The following is an 18,513-nucleotide window of genomic DNA, read 5'->3' as shown; positions in this document are numbered from 1 at the left end:
CAAATTTATTAAGGGAAAACTTATTTACAGCCATTTATTTATTTAAGGTACCCAGGGACATTTTACCACTGAGCTACATCTCCAGCCCTTTTCATTTTTTTGAGATGGGGTCTTGCTAAGTTGTTGAGTCTGACCTTGAACTTGTGGTCCACCTGCCCCAGCCTCCTGAGTCGCAGAGATTACAGGTGTATGCCACCACACCTGGCTCTTATAGCTTTTTAATGTAAATGGAGTACTTTAAAATATAGCTATTGTATATGGATATATAATTATTATAGAAATATGTTTATTCCAGTGCATTGGACTCCTGGGAGGTATCTTTGCAATCTAATAAAATAAATGGTGCATGTATGATGAAGTTCACTATTATGTGAAATTATAATGCACCATTTAAAGATTTGAAAACAAATAAAGTGGTATATTGTCTGCATGACATTAAATGATGTATTTTGCCGCAAATGATGTGAGGGTCATGCACTCTGTGGAGTCCAGGATGGCAGGACAGGAAGCATCATTGGGCTCCTGCTGCCCTCTTGCTCCACTCCCAAGCACCTTCTCCTGAGTCCAAATGTTTTCCTGACATTCTTTTTACTACTTACAAAGGTCAACATGTACTAGAGTGAGCCTGGGCCTCAGAACCAGGTAGTGTTGTGATAGGATCCCTCTTCCTGAGAAGAGGGATCTCTGACTGTGGACAGGTTAACCTGGCTTCTCTCACTGTCATCTTCCTTTGCACAAAAAGGGGAAGAGTCAGGGTTTCACAGAATAGTAAATGATAATAGGCTGCCTAATGGCATGTCAGATATAGGATCTGGCATGACAACAGTTGAGTATATAGTAGCTGTTAAGATACTCTCATTTTTACCAGTAAATGGTAGTTCCCTTTCTGCTCCCAACCTAAACTTTGATACATGTCTGGTCATTTTCAAGGAGAAGCTAATTCAGCCAGCCTGGTGTATTGTTGGGCATTGGTTGGTTTCTGGGCCTCCCCATGTAATTGTGTAGGAACTGATGGCCCTGGGCGAGGAGGGTTGCCTTTCTGTCTCACGGGAGCATACATAGGTGCGGCTGCTTTCCCGGTGCCCAGAACCCTGATCACAGACCTTCTCTGTTGATTTCCTCTTCTGTAGCTGTGTGCTGCTCATCTCCCAGCCGAGTCAGAGGCACCAAATCATTATCAGGCAGTGTGTCGCGCACTGTTCGCAGAAACCATGGAGCTCCACACGTTCCTGACTAAAATCAAGAGTGCAAAGGAGGTGAGTGCTGTCCGCTGATGTCGGGGATGGCACACCTGAGTCCTCAACCTTGTCCTCCCTGTGAACCTTAAAATGTCCATCCCCATCCTGCTTTCTGGTGAGTACTGGAAACTGTTTAGGAAAGAAGCAACTTAGGCATAAGGAAATCTCTTCTTTTTTTTTTTTTTTAAGAGAGAGAGAGAGAATTTTTTTTTTTTTTTTAAATATTTGTTTTTCAGTGGACACAACATCTTTATGTGGTGCTGAGGATCCAACCCAGCGCCCCGCTCATGCCAGGCGAACGTGTTACCGCTTGAACCACATCCCCAGCTCCAGGAAATCTCTTCTTACATATGAGCAGCTTGAATCCATTTTATAAAACAAAGGTTTTCATGAAGTTTCCTTCCTAGTGGGGAACAAGGACGCCTCAGCTGGCTGCACCAGCTTCCCGCATACCTGCTTGTCACCTGCCCTGCCATGCTTTCTTTTGTCCATTCTGAAACATGTTAGTGCCTTTTTCAGGAAAGGACAGGAACTCTGAAAGGAGGTGACCCTTACCTCTGATTGGATTTGATGAAAGATTTAGTGGAGGAGCTTGGAATTAATGTATGGATAACCTAAAACCTTATTTGGGATATCTTTTTTATTGTTTATTAATGCCTGTGAGTTTAAAATACTGTGTCCAAAGAGAATCACTCTATTTAGAAGGTGAATCATCATGTTTTGAGTTAGATGGTTGTGAAGATTCAGTGAGATCTCATCTGAAATGGCACAGCATTCTGGATCACGATAGGGAACAGAAGCAGTATTTCAATGCCTGAAGTACAGAGTTTATCTGAAGCACTAGGCTAAGATTCACTATGCATGATTTGGGGAGAGACACATATTGGATGCGGAAGCAAAGAAGGAAAAAGTAAACCTCATTGCTAAGTAAGACTTAGCCCTGGTAAAAAGGAGGTGAGGGGTGTCTCAGCCACATCATCCTCATCCTCAATAAGCTGCCCTTACCTGAGTCCGTCAGGTACCTGTGAAGACGAGCTTTGGGCTTCTTCATTTGCTCTAGACAGCACACTGCCTACAGTCTTTTTTTTTTTTTTTTGTAATGGTAGGCCAGTGAGAAGCTATAAGTTCATAAAATTGGACCCAAGAGGAAAGCCATCACCAGGGTGGAGAAAGGCGAACTGTATGTTATTTGGAGGGCTGTTGTACATGTTACAGACTGGCTGCCCAGCGTGGATGGGATCAGAGGAAACAGCAGCTGATACAGCTTCCAAGTGAATATGTGAAAACACCCCCAACTGAGTTGTAGTAAGTGGTAGAAAAGGTCACAGTTTAAGGCTGTCCTCGTCTTCCTGGTTAGGTGAGGTTGAGGTTGCTCTCCCCAGAGCTTCAGTTCAAGGATGTGAGTACAGTGCTGCAGAGTTAGTGTGGCATATTGAATGGCTTCTGACATCTCCAGCACAGACGTCCTCAGAAGCTGCTTCTGAGCATAAAGAACAGCGTTAGTATTTTTACCACTGTACCCCACCCAGTGAGCTTCTTAAAAAGTTTCCTTGGCTCCTAATTAGAACTTGGCTCTTTCAGATACGCAAACACATTCTCAGAAAGAGGTTTAACCATGATCCAAGTCTGTTTAAATAAGAAAACTGGCAGTTGGAGAAGCAGTGCTGGGTGCTGGGCTTGAGGGACCACCCAGGCAGTGGAACAGCAGTGCTGGGTGCTGGGCCTGGGGGACTAGCCAGGCCTTGGGGTGGGTTCCAGCCGCGTCTGCTCAGGCTCTTCTGGGCACTCTCTCCTGGTTCTCTCTCTGCACAGCTTCTGTGCCTGTGGCCGCCCTGGGCAGTTGCCTTCTTTCTTTGACACTTATGTAGTCCCCCAGCCAGTCTCAACCCTCCATTGCTATCATCAGCTCCTCTTGGGGGAGTTCAAGAAAAGGAAGAAACATGGCACAGTCCTGCCATTCCTCTTGTTGGGGCTCTGCCACCTAAACACACCTTCTCCTCATAAAAACCTTGTTTTTGTCTCATATCAGAACCCTGGCCCTGGTTCCGCTTCTGGCCCAGCGCCTGTCCTCAGGCCTGGCCCACTGCAGCCAGTGCAGGTCCTCCACCCCTCTGCTCCCTCCTGTCTTCCAGTCTGTCAGCCCTTCCAGCTCCACTTCCTTTCTTGTCTGGACTGGGTTCAGTCACTTTCCAGGAGTCTGTGTCCACTGTCTCGTCTCCATCATGACAGCAGCCTCCTTGCAGGTGGCCTTCATCACCGAAACCCTCTCCGTCCAGTTCATCTTCCTTTTTGTTGATGGCTAATTTTTGTAGATCACAGAGTAGGAGGCCTCAGGAGGCCTGCTCCAGGCCCAAATCCTGTGTGTTGTGTGTGCCCTATGACCCAGCACAGAAGATGACAGGTGTGACCTGGCAGGCTTGTGGGCAGGTGGCCTGCCTGCCCCCTTCCTTGGTGCCAGCCAGTGCGCTGTTGGTCTCTGCCGGGGCACAGGGACTCACAGCCTGCCTCCCCAGTGCTGGGCAGCCCTCCTCTCTGACTCCACGCCTTCCATTCCTGGCCCCTCCCCTTTCTTCCTATGGGCCCCCGGTGAGCTTTCTGTCCAGTACTGCTCAGCAGTGAGATCCTTCCCCTGCCTGCAGGACTCTTGACCCTGCCTCAGTTCCGTCTGTGGGAATTAGCAGGCCAGGGGCAGCCAGCACTTTCCTGCCTGGCCTCTCGCCTGTCCCATTGTAGGAGGCAGTAGCTCCTTTCTTAGGCTGGTTGTCCTGACTGACTGCTCTGACTCCAGGGACTTGCTGTCCTGGTTAACATGGCACCCTGTCACTGTGGAGGACAGTTAAAGCTCATTGTGATGGAGGCCTCCAGTGTGCGTCATCTATTTAGGTTTTGTTCTCTCTCTTTTTTTTTTTGGTACCAGGGATTGAACTTAGGGGCTCTCAACCCCTGAGCCACCTCCCCAGCCCTATTTTGTATTTTATTTAGAGACAGGGTCTCACTGAGTTGCTTAGCACCTCACCATTGCTGAGGCTGGCTTTGAACTCTCAGTCTTCCTGCCTCAGCCTCCTGAGCTGCTGGGGTGACAGATGTGTGTCACCGTGCCCGCCTGGTTTTGTTCTCCTTCACAGTGCTGCCTTCCTTGTGTGTACATCATCCTGTGCTGTTGGAAAGCATCATGCTATCGTATGTTTGCAGCTCTTGCATTCTGGGCTCTTTCTATGTGGTCAGCCCCTGTCAAGCCCTGCCCTCTTGCTGCTTTCTGTGTGACATCCTCATCACTTCCCTCCACCCCTAACAGCACTGACCCCTCTGCTGCCCGTGCCTCTCTTGTGTCCTCTCACTTTTCAGATTCAGTGGTGGCCATTTGCTTACATCCTTGAGACCCATCTCCACAACTGGACCAGGTGCTGGTTTGTGTTTGAAGCCATCACGCCGTGTGGGGCATGTAGGAAACCCTCTAGAAACACTTGCTGAACTGAAACCATTCGTATGTTTCTGTGTCTTCCCAGAACCCAAAGGATTTCTTCTGGTTGGAAGGAGTCAGTTTTGAAAGCATGTTCGGAACATCTTGGTCACGTAGTCCAATGAACATGGGAACATTTATGTATTGTAGATGAGGTCTTCTTCTGTTCTTGCCATTCTGTAAGCTTGCACACCTTCATGTAGTAAGAAGTCCTGACAGGCGAGCCATGGAGCACATGCAAATCCTGGCCCTGAGAGGTTCTGAGCCATTTAGTTACACAAACTACCTGTCAGCACTGAGGTCTCAGGATGAAGTCTTGCAGGGTCACAGGTTTTCTTATGACATAAAACACACGATTTAGGAAAAAAGAAAAGATACAGAAATTTTAAATAAAAAACAAGTAGGTTTTCTTTTATAATATATAAGGCATTCTCGAAGTGAAAGAAAGTTTTCATTGATGTTAGTTCATGTATGTATGTCAGTGGTTTTAACCTTAAGAATGCTGAGTTCACTCTACTAATAAAATATTACATATTTATTTGATATTTTTTATTGAGGATCTCAAATACTTAATGCATTTTAAGAATCAGACAGTTTTGCTGGGCGTGGTGTCACACACCTGTAATCCCAGCGACTCAGGAGGCTGAGGCAGGAGGATTGTGATTTCAAAGCCAGCCTCAGCAACTTAGCAAGACCCTGTCTCTAAATAAAATAAAACAGGCTGGGGGGCTGGAGATATATTCAGTTGTTAGAGTGCCTGCCTTGCATGCACAAGGTCCTGGTTCAATCCATGGCACCACAAAAAAAAAAAGGAGGGGGCGCTGGGGATTTGGCTCAGTGGTAAGTGCCCCTAGGTTCAATCCCAAGTACCAAAAAAAAAAAAAAAAAAAAAAAAAAATCAGACAGTCTATAAGTTTGAGCCAAGTGAAATTTTCAAAATAGCCTCAGAGTAAACAAAATAAAAAGTTAAATTATCAATGATCTTTCAAACTACCTTATATCAGTGTATAATTATGTCTGTGTTTTATGTAACTTGGGGGTAAAATCATAGTATATGAACATTTTTGAGCTCAGTTGCTGATACCCTTCCTGATTTGATGATCTGAAAGTACTTTAATTATATTCAATTCTTTATTTGTTTAATTGGCAATGATTAAAATATAAAACCTGTCATGGCATACAATGCTTTGAAGTGTCAGGATTTTCAAAATCTGTTTTCAAGTGCCACCATTGTCCTATAAAGTGGCAGTAACATACCCATTTACTGAATATGGGTACTTTAAGCTTTTTCCCCCCATTTCTGGGTGCTGGAGACCTGCCCAGGGCCTCCACTCCAGAGCCCAGGTGGGTGTTTTCTTTGTTGTTTTGGGTTTGCTTTTTGTGGTCCTGGGAATGAATCCAAGGGCATTCTACCACTGAGTTACATCCCCAGACTTTTTCAATTTATTTGAGAAAGGGTCTTATCAAGTTGCCCTTTGAATTTATGGTTGCCCTTTGAACTTGTCATTCTCCTTCAGCCTCCCAAGTAGCTGGGATTATAGGCATGGTGAGACTGGGTTCTTCATAAAGTGCATTTCCTGGTATTTCATCATCTGTTCATTTAAGAGTACATTTGTTTCTATTCTGATCTCTTCTTATGATGTGATATTCTTCTTAAATGACAAAATCCTTTGAAGTTATTCTCTAAATGATAGAAAAGACTTGCATGGGCCTGCTGGATTGTCTCAGAGCAGTTTGATGTCCTTGGAAGGGAGCAGGCATGACCATGCCTCATGCCTGGCGAGCAGCTGGATGTCTTGTATGTAAGGGCGGTGTGTAAACCTGACCTTCCATGTCAGGATGTGTTTTCTACAGATGGCATCCTCAGAGTGATGGGAGTCGTCTCCCCTGGCTGCGGCTGGCACCATGCATGCCACACCGCACTGAAGGTATTCTAGACCTTCAGTCATGTGAGAGGCAAGGCGTCTCAGGTAGTCAAGCCATCTTAGGTTTCTTCAGGGTTTTCATTGTCATTAGCAGAGTGTGATGATCTTTGATCTCAAGTGTGGTGACATCTGTGGTGCTTAGTTAGCTTCTTATTGACGTCTTACTTCCTCTGATGAGTTCTTTGTTCATTTCCCCCCTCGGTTATGATTTTCCACTCATGTTCTTGAGGCGTCTGCTGCCAGTCACTTCAGGCTACCCCATGATGGCTCCTCATACTGGGCACTGTGCCCTGTACCTTCCTGTCTGGCAGCTGTCATGGGGACAGGTGTTTTCTTGGTCTCTCTCGTGTTCCTCTGTAGACATCAGTGAGCAGGTATCCCTGAGGGGCCTTTCTGCTTGATTCTACAGCTGTGAGCTCGAGGTGTGCCACCAAGAGGAACTGTACCATATAGCCTGTCTCCAGCATACTGGGTGCTTGCAGGTGCACCTGGGGGTGCCTCGGGCTGCAGGCACCCTCCCCGAGGCCATCTCACCCCGGAAGCTCTTCCTTCACCTGCTGCGTCGCCTGCGTGTTCTGCCTGTGCTTCCCTTGCATGAGCATCCAGGGAGTCTGCACCCAGCTGAAGCTGCTCTTTCCTTCTTCTCCCCACAACAGAATGCCTGTTTCTGCTTAGGATCTAGGTCAGAGTCCACTGTCCAGAGGTCATTCTTCATCCTCTGTTAGTGTGCAGTGCACCCGGCTCTGTCTTCTTCCAACCACTGCTGGCATCATGTATTAGTGACAGTGGACAGGCCTCCCCTGCTCTGTGAGCTGCTGGGGGCATCATGTAGTAGTGACAGTGGACAGGCCTCCCCTGCGCCATGAGCTGCTGGGAGCATCGTGTAGTAGTGACAGGAGACGGGCCTCCCCTGCACCTTGATTTCCTGGGGGTGTTGTGTAGAAGTGACAGGGGACTGGCCTCCCCTGCACCATGGGCTGCTGGGGGCAGGGGTCTCTTCACATTGTCAGAGTCCAGAATCGAGGCCCAGGATGAAATCTCACGTGGTCTGTTTAGGTGTTTCCCTTGCTGCTTCCTCAGCTTGCCTTATGTCAATAAAATCTGATTTTTTTTTTTTTAACCAAATTATTCCATTTTGAAGAAGGTTAGCCCTCAGTTGCCAGTAGGAGGCAGGAGGCAACACCAGGAACCCTGCACTGTGGTTAGCCCTGGTCTTGCCCCTGGGCCAGCCCCTCACGTGTGTCTTGCTGTCCACAGTGAGAGGCTGAGGGGTTGAGGGAGATTGGGTGCCCTACTTGATTTTTATTAGTTTTTAAAAGATTTTCACAGTAGGGCAGTTTATACACCCCAAAGCCCTGTGCAGCAGCTCGGAGCCCAGATAGCCTGCATCGCTGTCCTTACGATCCTGAGTGGCCCACTCCTTGCTTATGTTGGCACTTAATCCTTGTGATATTCTTGTAATCAGGTAGCCCCGACCTTTGCCTCCCATTTCTTCATATGTATAGGAAAACCCAAGTCTGGTTGTAATAAACTGGAACAGATTAGCCACTGAGGGAGATAGGAGGAATTGGATCAGCCATGCCTTCCAGTATTTTAGAAACAACAAGTAACACGTACCTGAAATGGCAGGTCAGGACCGCTGTGCGCGTGATTGGCTGAGTCTCAATAGAGGAGAAGCAGTGAAGATGCTGGGGATTTTGGTGTAGAATTGGCAGAATGTGATAGCTTTTTCCAAATATCAGAAATGCTAGTGATTAAAGAAGTACTAGGTTTATGGAGAACGAGGACCAAATGGCAAAATTAGTTCATCCATGTAATAGTTATGTGACGGGTGTGCTCTGTGACGTGTGCCGCTGTAGCAGTAAGCAGCATTTCTGCTATACTTACCCCGCACTGGCTGCCACTGGGAGACATCAAGCACATTAACCCATTGGGTCCTGACAACAAGCCATTGTTAAGTGTCCTTACTGTTTTCCCCCCTTGGGAGTACAATGGTGAATAAGGTTATGATAGCTTGTTGTCGCTGCAACCAGAATACCCGACAAGAACAACTTGTTTGGCTCTCAGTTTCAGATGTCTCAGTCCGTAGATGGCCAAATTCACTGCTCTGGGCCCAGGTCAGGCAGCACACCATGGGGGAAGGGCGAGGTGGAGGAAAGTTGCTCAGCTTCTGGCAGCTGAGAAGCAGAGCAAAGGGGCCTCAAGAAGAGGCACCCTTCCAGGGCTCCCCTAGAGACCCCCTCCCCTATTCATGCCGTCCCTTGCCTACAGCTACCACCCAGTCAGGTCGTTCAGACTAGGATGGGCCGACTAGGGCCCAGCTCTCACAGTCGAGCCCTTCTACCTCTGAACATCCTGCATCGACACAGGACTTCTGGGGGACGCCCCTTACCCTAACCATAATAAAGGTGAATGGGTCTCTGTCCTCACAAAACTTCTAGCTGAGTAAGGGTGACTGTCTAGGAGCAGCCATCTTAGAGTAGTGTGAGAAGACTGATAGGTATATGCAGGGTGCTGTGGATGCACCTAAGAGCGTCTTGAAGCCCAAATGCCCAGCAAAATGGTGGATGCACACGGCCCTGTGAAGGCCCAGAGACAAGGAACAGGCAAGGGAGGAGGCAGTGTAAGATGACAGGGGGAGGAAGGGGCAGACCTGTCCAAGGGCAGAGCCACTGTCTGAGGAGGAACATCCCAGGAGGATGCTCATGGGGAAGGCAGGTGCCTGATGCGGGTGGGCCTGAAGGCCCAGGCATTCTGACTGCTCGTGGCCTAATGCTTTCTTCAAGAACCAGCATAAGTCTATGGTGTGTGCTTCAGTGCTCCGACCCCCACTGCTGTGCTGCTTCCTTCCTTCATTCAGTGTGTCACAGAACATGTCTGTGTTCTGGGCAGTGAGCTTCTGAGCACATGCAGGTCACCAGGACTAGTTGAATTCAAGTGGCAAAATGACTCTCGTAATGAGTGAGGCATGCACAGAAACATGAACAAACGTCCCAGGTCTCGTCTCTTGCTGTTGATGACCAGATGGAGAACAGTTCAGTTGCAAGGTACAGTGAGTTTTTAGTTATTCAATCTTCAAATGGAACTCCTTTGTTTTAAAGGTAGTTTTGCTTTAAAATAGAAACTCTGTTAAACTTGTGTCCAGACAAAGGTAGATGTGTGAGGATGCAAGCTCCAATTTGCCGCATTAGATCAGGAATAGTGTGCCTGGGCTGGTGCCCAGAGACCTGACGTTGAGAGGGGCCGCGCTTCAGAGAAAGCTCAGGAAGCCAAGTGAGGGGAAAGTCAGGGGTTGCTTCCATTTTCTCTGTGTTCTCTCCCGATTTCTGATTTGCTTTTTAAAAATTCTGAAGCATGCAGCAGCTTGGGAGACTGAGGCAGGAGGATCGCAAGTTCAAAGCCAGCCTCAGCTGCTTAAGTGAGGCCCCCAGCAACTCAGCAAGACCTTGTCTCAAAATAAAAGAAAGGGCTGGGGATGTGGCTCAGTGGTTAAGTGCCCCTGGATTCCATCCTTGGTAAATAAATAAATAATCAATCAGTCAGTCAGTCTGTAGCAGCTTAGATGGAAAGCCGGAGCCTGAATCTGGGTCTGTAAGCCTCTGACCCACAGTTCTTGATCACGCAGCTCTAGTGAAAGAGCCCTGGAACAGCAGCTTCTCCGCCTTCCCTACCCCTCCCTTCCTTCCACTTTCACACCCCCTTCCTCATCTGGACAGTATCTGCCATGAGATGATGTAAGCCAAGAGCATGTACTCCTCCAGTACCTAGGAACTGGGTCGCAGACCGAGAGTGAGCTAGAGAGGTCCCGGGGGCCCAGGAATCCTGGTTGGGCCTGGTGTCCAGATGTGGGGGCTCATTCTCAATAGCAGCACTTGCTTCATCTGAGATAAGCTTGCAATCTTAACATTTTTTTGTGACCCGAAAGTCGTATGATGGTTTCATACTGAACTTACGCTATGACTAGGTTAGTCCACTTGGCAATTTTAAATTTTCTCCCTAAAATGCATGGATTTCTGTTTGACCGCGTATCTGTTTTGTATTGCATTTCATTTAAAAGTTATGATTACTTGGCATTTCTAAATCCTCCTTTATTTTCTTTTTTAAGGTAAAGGTTCAACTTTTTTAAAAACATATTTTTAGTTGTAGATAGACACAATAACTTTATTTATTTGTTTTTTATGTGGTGCTGAGGATGGAACCCAGTGCCTCACACATACTAGGCAAGTGCTCTACCACTGAGCTAGAACCCCAGCCCCTAAATCCTCCTCCTTACCCAGGTTCATTTTACTTTTATCTTCTTTTCAGGTAACTCTTCAGTCATCCATTTGATTGAACAACTTTATAAAGCTGATGGAATTTTGATCATTTCAGCAGCATTTATTAAGCATCCTCATTTTCAGTATACCCAGGATTTCATTTGAATTACTAATTAGGTTTATTTATTATTTTCTCCTCACCCAGACCATCATAAATGCTTAATATGAACTTCTTCGATATAATTATCTTAAACAATGAAATAACAGCAGCGTTGAATTAAATATTGATTTTTTAAAATTCATATCACAAAGGTGATTTTTAAATTTTTCCTTTGTTAACTTCTTGCCCTTATTTATTTCAATTCTTTCTAAGTAATTATCACAATAAATTATTTTTATCCAAGTTCAGGATTTTTTTTAGTATTATGCTAGTGTAATTCTGCACAGTTCTGGTTGAATTTTAAGCAAGTTTTGTTTTTTTAAATATTTATTTTTTAGTTGTAGTTGGACACTATTATTTATTTTGTTTACTTATTTTTATGTGGTGGTGAGAATCAAACCCAGGGCCTTGCACATGCTAGGTTAGCACACTACCGCTGAGCCACAACCCCAGCCCTAAGAAAGTATTTTTATAAGGATGTATATTTTTAAAATATTAATTTAACTATTTTGGTTTTAAATTTTAAAATTTAAAAAATTTTTAGAAGTACAAGTTAGGTTGTGACAGTTTTACTATGAAAAACTATTGAATTATTTCACCTTCCATTCTGTTATACTGTGAATTGAGTTGAATTTTTTGTCTTTCATTTCTCAGAATGTTTTAAAAGTTGTCCTGAGGAAGGAAATACTTTCCCCTCTACCAGTGCTAATGGCTATCGCTATTTAAGTAGCATTATTCTAGCCAGGTACAGTGGTGCCTTCTGTAGCCCCAGCAGCTCAGGGTCTGAGGCACAGGCCAACCTCAGTAAACAGCTCCCCCTGCCGCCGCCCACCCCCCTGCCCCTCCTCCCGCACCCCCCCACACGTCTCCCCCACCCCCCACCCCCAGTATCACAGAATTGCAGCATTTAGGTGCCTGGCAATTCCTCCCTAGACCCAAGATTGTTTAATCCCTCCAAGTGGTGAACATGTCACTTTTGACAGACAGAATCTGCCACCAGATGCCTGTTTGTGTGGTTGCCGTTTGTTCGTTTTAGTGAGGCCATCCATCGTTTGTGACTTTCAGGGTCCTTATCCCAGCCTATCTTCGTCTGACATGTTCCTATCGTGCATGTTGTGTGTGCACAGGACGTTTGTCACATTGCAGTCCTGGCTGCTCACTGCTGTCCCTGTTCAGATGTTTCACAAGAGTGCTTTAGTGAGAGATGGCGGAGGAGCTCCTCTAGGTGCCCGTTGCACAGGGGAAGTGACATGTAGTTTAAATGGTTAACGATGTGGAAAAAAAGCAGTGATCTTTAAGATGGAGATTTAACCAAAAAGGGGAGACATGTCTGTGAGCTGACATTGAACTCTCATAAATGAATTAATATTATTCTCCGAGCATTTGACAGACTTGTGATTCACAGGGTAGATTCTGTTTATTTTTTCCTCAAGATGCCAGGAACTGAAAATGTTGGCATGGAGCAGTTCTAATTGCTAGCCTGACATGGTTATGTCAGAAATGTGGAGAAGTAATTACCGTGTGGGTGCTCCCAATTAGAGCTTTCTCACCATATTCCAGGCACAGGTTGGCATCTGTGATTACATTTGTGCAAGCAAATTAAAAAAAAATTTTTCATTCACAAGCTGAAATAGAATTCACAGAAGCTTGTCTGTAAAGCAGGACAAATCTGTAATTGACAAGTAGCTCATTTGTCTTTCTGGGAACTAGAAAGATCAAACTTGTTCAACTATAGTATTTACAGACTCTCCACTGTTTTACCTTGATTTGTTGCTGAGCCAGGATTTGATTTTATGAAGAAGTATCATTTGGTAAAACGAACTCATAAAGAGTAAAGTGTTTTTGTGATGGAATAAAAATTGACAGTCAGCTCCTCATGGACTTCCATTGGCCCTCCACATCTACTGTCTCCCGAATGCCCATGATGAGAGGGCTGCTTTCTTCTCTGTTATTTTATGTTATGTTAACAAAACCCTAAAAGTGGTTGTTATTATCTGCATCTCACAGATGAGGATGGGCCATTTAATACCATCTAGAATCACACAGCCTAGAGGATCTACGCCACCAGAGAGTTCTGCTCAGGAAAATAAAGAACCTGACGTTCTTGGATCATTCGTTTAAATTATCTGCAACATCTTAAGAAGAGATGGATTTTCTTAGTAGCAGGGAATTGGGGTTTGAGCTCAGCCCAGACAGAGGCAGAGACGGTGAAGGCCTGTGTTGGGTGGCTGTGTTGGCGAGCCGTGCTGACTGGACCTGGTTGCTGCTTCTCCTGCGCTTGCACCAGAGGAGCACAGGAACAGAATCATGAACTCGGCTCTTGGACCTGTGGTGACACATTCTGTCACAACTTTAATTGTAAATGACAGAATCACACTCAAAATAGCATGGGAAAGGTAGGGAGTAGTTAGTTGGCTGAATAATGGGGACATCCAGTTGGCTTTAGGCACAGTTCTAATTAGGACGGGCTTTCCCACCCCCCACCCTTCCCAGGACAGGCGGGAGGCCGTCCTCTAGCCATGTTCTTTCAGGTCAGTGACTCCCATGGAAATTTGTTGGTTATTTAGGTCAAAGTCTTGGAGGTTCACTGTCTTGGGAGCCAGTCACAGGGGTCGGGCTGTCATATCCTTGCCTGGTGAGGATGAGGTGAGGTGCTGGCAGTGGACCAGCTCTGCTCAGCCACAGGGCATACGTTGCCCAACAGGAAAAGGGCCTTTGCCAAACGAAGGAGCCGGAAAATTTCTGGGTCCAAAGAACGGCTGACTTTGAAGGGATGTGTAGTCCAGTGCAAGTCAAAATTTTCTTAAAATTCATAAAACTTTGGCTGCTGTGTCTGTTGTAATGATTTTTAATGTCCTGTGTTATGGATTTAGTTTCCCCAGGAAGTAGACTCCAAGGGGTAAAATCTGAATTCAGGTTTATGAGGAGTGCCTTGGGGGACCCAGAGTGGTGAGGGAGCGTACAGGGACCGCAGCGGACCCACCAGAAATTGGGGTGGCCCCGAGACGTCCCAGATTGAAGCTGTGTGCTTCCACACAGGCAGGACAAGTGTGGGCTGCCCCAAAGAGGAGGGCCCCCTTTGGTGAGAGCAGTTCCTGGAAGGGAGGAAGTGAGGAGCCCCTGTAGTTCGGCAGCCAGTAGAAGAAATTTCCTTCCCAACTTGGAAGGCAACTGACTGCAGCTTCCGCTGCCCTATCATGGAATAAAATTAACTCCAGGAAATGTGTTCTGTTTACCTGTCACTTTAATGCTCTCTGGCATATCCCTGCACTGTTGATCAGAGGTCCCAGTTTGAGGGCCACAGCAGTGACACTGGGAACCTGGCACAGGGGAGTGAGAAGGTAGATGCAGTAGGGGAGAAACCAGAGCGAATGAACGACCGAAGAAAGAGAGACTTGGGCCTTGCCAGAGGCCTCCCAGCCTCTGCCTATGGGTCTGATCCTGGGGACCACTGGAGTGTGGTCAGCAATCCAGGCCTGGAAGGGTTCCTTCCCATTTTCCTTCTGCTGGTTTAGAGGTCATTGGCACTGATCCTTGCCATGTGTTCAGCCTCCAGTGATGGGAGAACGTGAAGCGAGAACTCCATTCCAGCTGGGCAGGAGCAGCAAGCTGCTGCTGTGTGGGGACAGGGGCTGCCCGAGCGCTGGTGCGGCTGTGTGGGCTCGGCTGGCCCAGGCAGGGGGTTTCAGCAGGGGGTTCTGATGCTGCTGGAGCCTTCCTGACCTGCTAGCACTGTGATTGCTTCATTTCCTCTGTAAGGTGCTAGAATGGTTCCTTTCCCTTTTTTTTTTGACTGAGATCCATTCCTGGGCAGGGAGGAAGCCTGGGTGTGGGATGGGACACTGAGGTGTGTAGTGTGGGTGCTGGCGGTTTTCCTGAGCTACAGAGCACATTTCTCTGGCACAGATGGATACCTCTCTCCCAGCTTCCCTGGAGATCCTGAATTGAAAGGAGAAAATGCAGATTTCCTTCTGAATAATTTTCCCTGTGATTGAGTTTCTTTTAATTAAAGGTGACTTTTATTAAGAGCTCTTGAAGACATATAAGCATTTAAACATTCTTGGTTGAAAGTTCTTAATTCACTTATGAACAGATGCATACTAAATGCCAGTGATGTGCCAGGCACCTGTCAGTGAACAGAATATGTGAAAGTCTCTTTTCTTACTCAGGGAGATGGTTAGTAGTAGTGAATCGTAAGCTGAGAAGTCAGGCTGTGCTCTGCAAGAAGATGTAGACCAGGGGGAGGGCCAGTGGCTTGGAGTTTGGTCAAGGGCGTCCCCATTAAGAAGGTGACATTTGGGGGCTGGGGATGTGGCTCAAGCGGTAGCACGCTCGCCTGGCATGCGTGCAGCCCGGGTTCGATCCTCAACACCACATACAAACAAAGATGTTGTGTCCACCGAAAAAAACTAAAATAAATAAATAAATATTTAAAAAAAAAAAAAAAAAAAAAAAAAAGAAGGTGACATTTGAGCAACGATGTGAAGGTGAAGGATGTGAGGAAATTGGCTCTGGGACCTTCGGATCCGTTGAAGCCTTCTGGGAAGGGGAGCAGTGCAGCCCCAGGACTGCATGGGGAGGAGCAGCAGGGGACCCAGGCATTCTCCACTCCCATGGCACAGGGAGCATGCTGCCACAGCACCTGCCTGGGAACCCAGGGGCAGTTCACCACCTGGAGTCCCTTTCCTCTCACCAATGTAATTGTTAAAAATTAAATAACTAGAACAATATACACTTTAAGTCATTCATTCTTTTTGAATGGAGCCTGAGTCACACCACCAGAGAACAAAGTAAACTCACCAGATCCCCCTGCCTGGTCTCCTCCTCACTCAGTTCTGATGTGGACACTGGTGAGGAGTGTGGACTTGGGCTGGACACAACCGTTGTGAATCATCAGGAATTTTTAAAAAGATACCTGACCCCTACCAAAACAAATCAGGGATTTTGAATATCAGAAATATTGTGTGTGCCAGTTTGATGTATCTAAAAAGGTAGAAACGGTGGAGTCCTAATTTAGTAATAATGATCACTACTCAGATTCCATGTAAGGTCATGCCAGATGTTACTACCCACTGTCTGCAAAGACCAGCCACAAGTAATAAATTCTGTCCTCTTTCCTTACATAATATCAAAATTCATTAATAATCATGAATGTTTATTTTAGCAAAATAAAGTAGAACTGCATCCAGCTGTTCTGAGGGTTGGATAAGCCACTGGGGTAGGATCAGGATATGTCAGTTGCCTGGAGGGCCACTGTTATCATAGCCTGGTGAGGCCTCACAGCCTATTCATACCGGGGAGCCTTGGGGGAAGACCCCAGGTGTGCTATTCAGCCAGTCAGAGCCTTGGTTCCCCTCATTATGGGCCATGGCAGGGGTACCGTGGTAGTTGCCTGGAGGCTTAGCAACTTGTTTACCATGACCCTACCACCCTGCTGTGGGTAAGACCAGCATTGGGAAAGAGCCTAGCTCCAGAGGAGTGCAAGGGCCTGGAGAGGTGGCCCAGAAGAAAATCCAGATGTGTATGTTTTGGGTTGCTTTCTACCAAATCTATATGTGCCCATCTCTGCTGTGTTTAATTGATTGCATTTTAAATTTTGGTACATATTATGGTGTAATGAACTGTGATTTATTATACTTGTAAGGTACGGGGAGCTGTCCTGGGAGCCTTCTGCATGCCAGCCAGCATGCCAGGGATTTACTTCAGCAGGTGATCTCCTCATGCCCTGGTGAGGGAGGTAGTGGTGGTTTCCTTTTAAAGTTAAGAGGCCCAAAGAGGGTGTCTTAGGCAAGACCAGAGACTCGAGGAGTGGCAAGGATCTTATCACAGCATCTCAAACAGGAGACTTGACTTGGCTCTTTAAAATAAGTGTATTCTGCTGCCTTTCCTATCCTCTACTATCCCCCATCCCCTCCCCTCCCATCTTCTCTCTCTACCCCATCTACTGTAATTCATTTCTCCCCCTTGTTTTTTTTTTTCCCCTTTCCCCTCACTTCCTCTTGTATGTAATTTTGTATAACCATGAGGGTCTCCTTCCATTTCCATGCAATTTCCCTTCTTTTTCCTTTTGCCTCCCACCTCTCACCCCTGTTTAATGTTAATCTTCTTCTCATGCTCAACAGACACTAGTATAGCAATATGTAAAACAGTGGATGTGTAACCGATGTGATGCTGCAATATGTATATGGGGTAAAAATGGGAGTTCATAACCCACTTGAATCAAAGTGTGAAATATGATATGTCAAGAACTATGTAATGTTTTGAACAACCAACAATAAAAATTAAAGGAAAAAAAAGAAAATTAAAAAAATAAATAAATAAAATAAGTGTAAACACATTCTGAAATCACCAGAAATACTTTTTCCCCCCCTGGGGAGAGTAGAAATAATGCATTATTTGTACTCCATTTTCCCTGAGTGTTTTGAGTAACTGCATCTGCACTCTTTCATGTTATTGAAGGAAAAGAAGCAAGTGATGTGTTCCATGTTCACAGATGGCCAGTGGAGGAGTTAGGAAGCTAAGAATAGTTAAGAAATGTTTCATTTGTATTCTCATATAAAACAAGTCAGATTTCATATAGCTCATTGAAATTCAGCCTAAGTGTAAGCAGGTAAATATCTCAGCACATAGAAAAATACAGTAGGGTTGATGACTCTCTAACTAGGAGACAGGCCGCAACTTCATCATTAATATGTGAACATGTGCGTTACAGTCAGGATGCTCCTAAAGTTGCACACGTTGAACTGACGCAATTGAAAAGGTCTTTTTTTCACTTGCAATGTATTTATTAAGTTATTCTGTGAATGGATGGTGCAGCAGATGTAAGCCCACTGTGCTGATAAGGGCCTGGAGGAAGGGAGTCTCTTGAGGGAAGGGTCCAGCTCATTCGGGGTGGAAGGGGCTTCCCAAAGAACTGGAAGTTTCTGTTGAGCCTGGGATCTGGAAGAAAAGAAGTAGTGAAAGGGAGCCTTGTGGGCGAGGAGGGGAGGGTGCCCAGCAGGGATCGCCTTGGGTGGCAGGACATGGTGTGGAGTAAGGCATCTGCATGGAAACCGAGAGGGGCTGGTGCAGGTGTGGCCCTGTGTCCTTTGGAGGAGTAGTACCGCCTAGGCCAGGGTGGGTGGTGTGGGGCTAGGTAGGGAGAACTGGGGCCATGGCCTAGAGCCAGCTGCCCCAGGCTTCCTCATAAGACTATATCCATTTTCAGGGACTTCTCTCCCGCAGTGACGCCTCTGTGTGTATCTTGTCTGATCTGTTAGAAGTTTTAATTTGAGAAGGGCTTAGTGAAATTTTCATGCCTGTTTTCTTTTTATTTTAACCGGTAGAATCTTAAGAAGATTCAAGAAATGGAGAAGAGTGACGACTCCAGCACAGACCTAGATGAGCTGAAAAACGCTGACTGGGTGAGGCAGTGGGGTCCACTTCCTGGCTGTTCAGTGTCTAAGACAGTGTGACTTCCTAAACATAGAGTTTG

General features: G+C 46.2%; 1 protein-coding gene across 6 annotated transcripts in view; it reads left to right on the top strand.

Annotated features, from left to right (window-relative positions):
* The window catches only part of Spire1 (spire type actin nucleation factor 1), a 133,333-nt gene that overhangs the window by 65,620 nt on the left and 49,200 nt on the right, over positions 1-18,513 (top strand). For all 6 annotated transcript variants that reach the window (XM_046462734.2, XM_046462733.2, XM_058585126.1 and 3 more), the window contains exons 4-5: positions 1,131-1,256; positions 18,365-18,442. In XM_046462734.2, the coding sequence (XP_046318690.1) occupies positions 1,131-1,256; positions 18,365-18,442 (204 nt within the window). The remainder of the gene's footprint in view (positions 1-1,130; positions 1,257-18,364; positions 18,443-18,513) is intronic.

The sequence above is a fragment of the Marmota monax genome, unplaced genomic scaffold, assembly GCF_021218885.2.
Source record: "Marmota monax isolate L192 unplaced genomic scaffold, Marmota_monax_Labrador192_F-V1.1 WCK01_AAM20220418_F8-fsc00180, whole genome shotgun sequence".
NCBI lineage: Eukaryota > Metazoa > Chordata > Mammalia > Rodentia > Sciuridae > Marmota > Marmota monax.
This window is presented reverse-complemented; position numbering and strand designations above follow the sequence as displayed.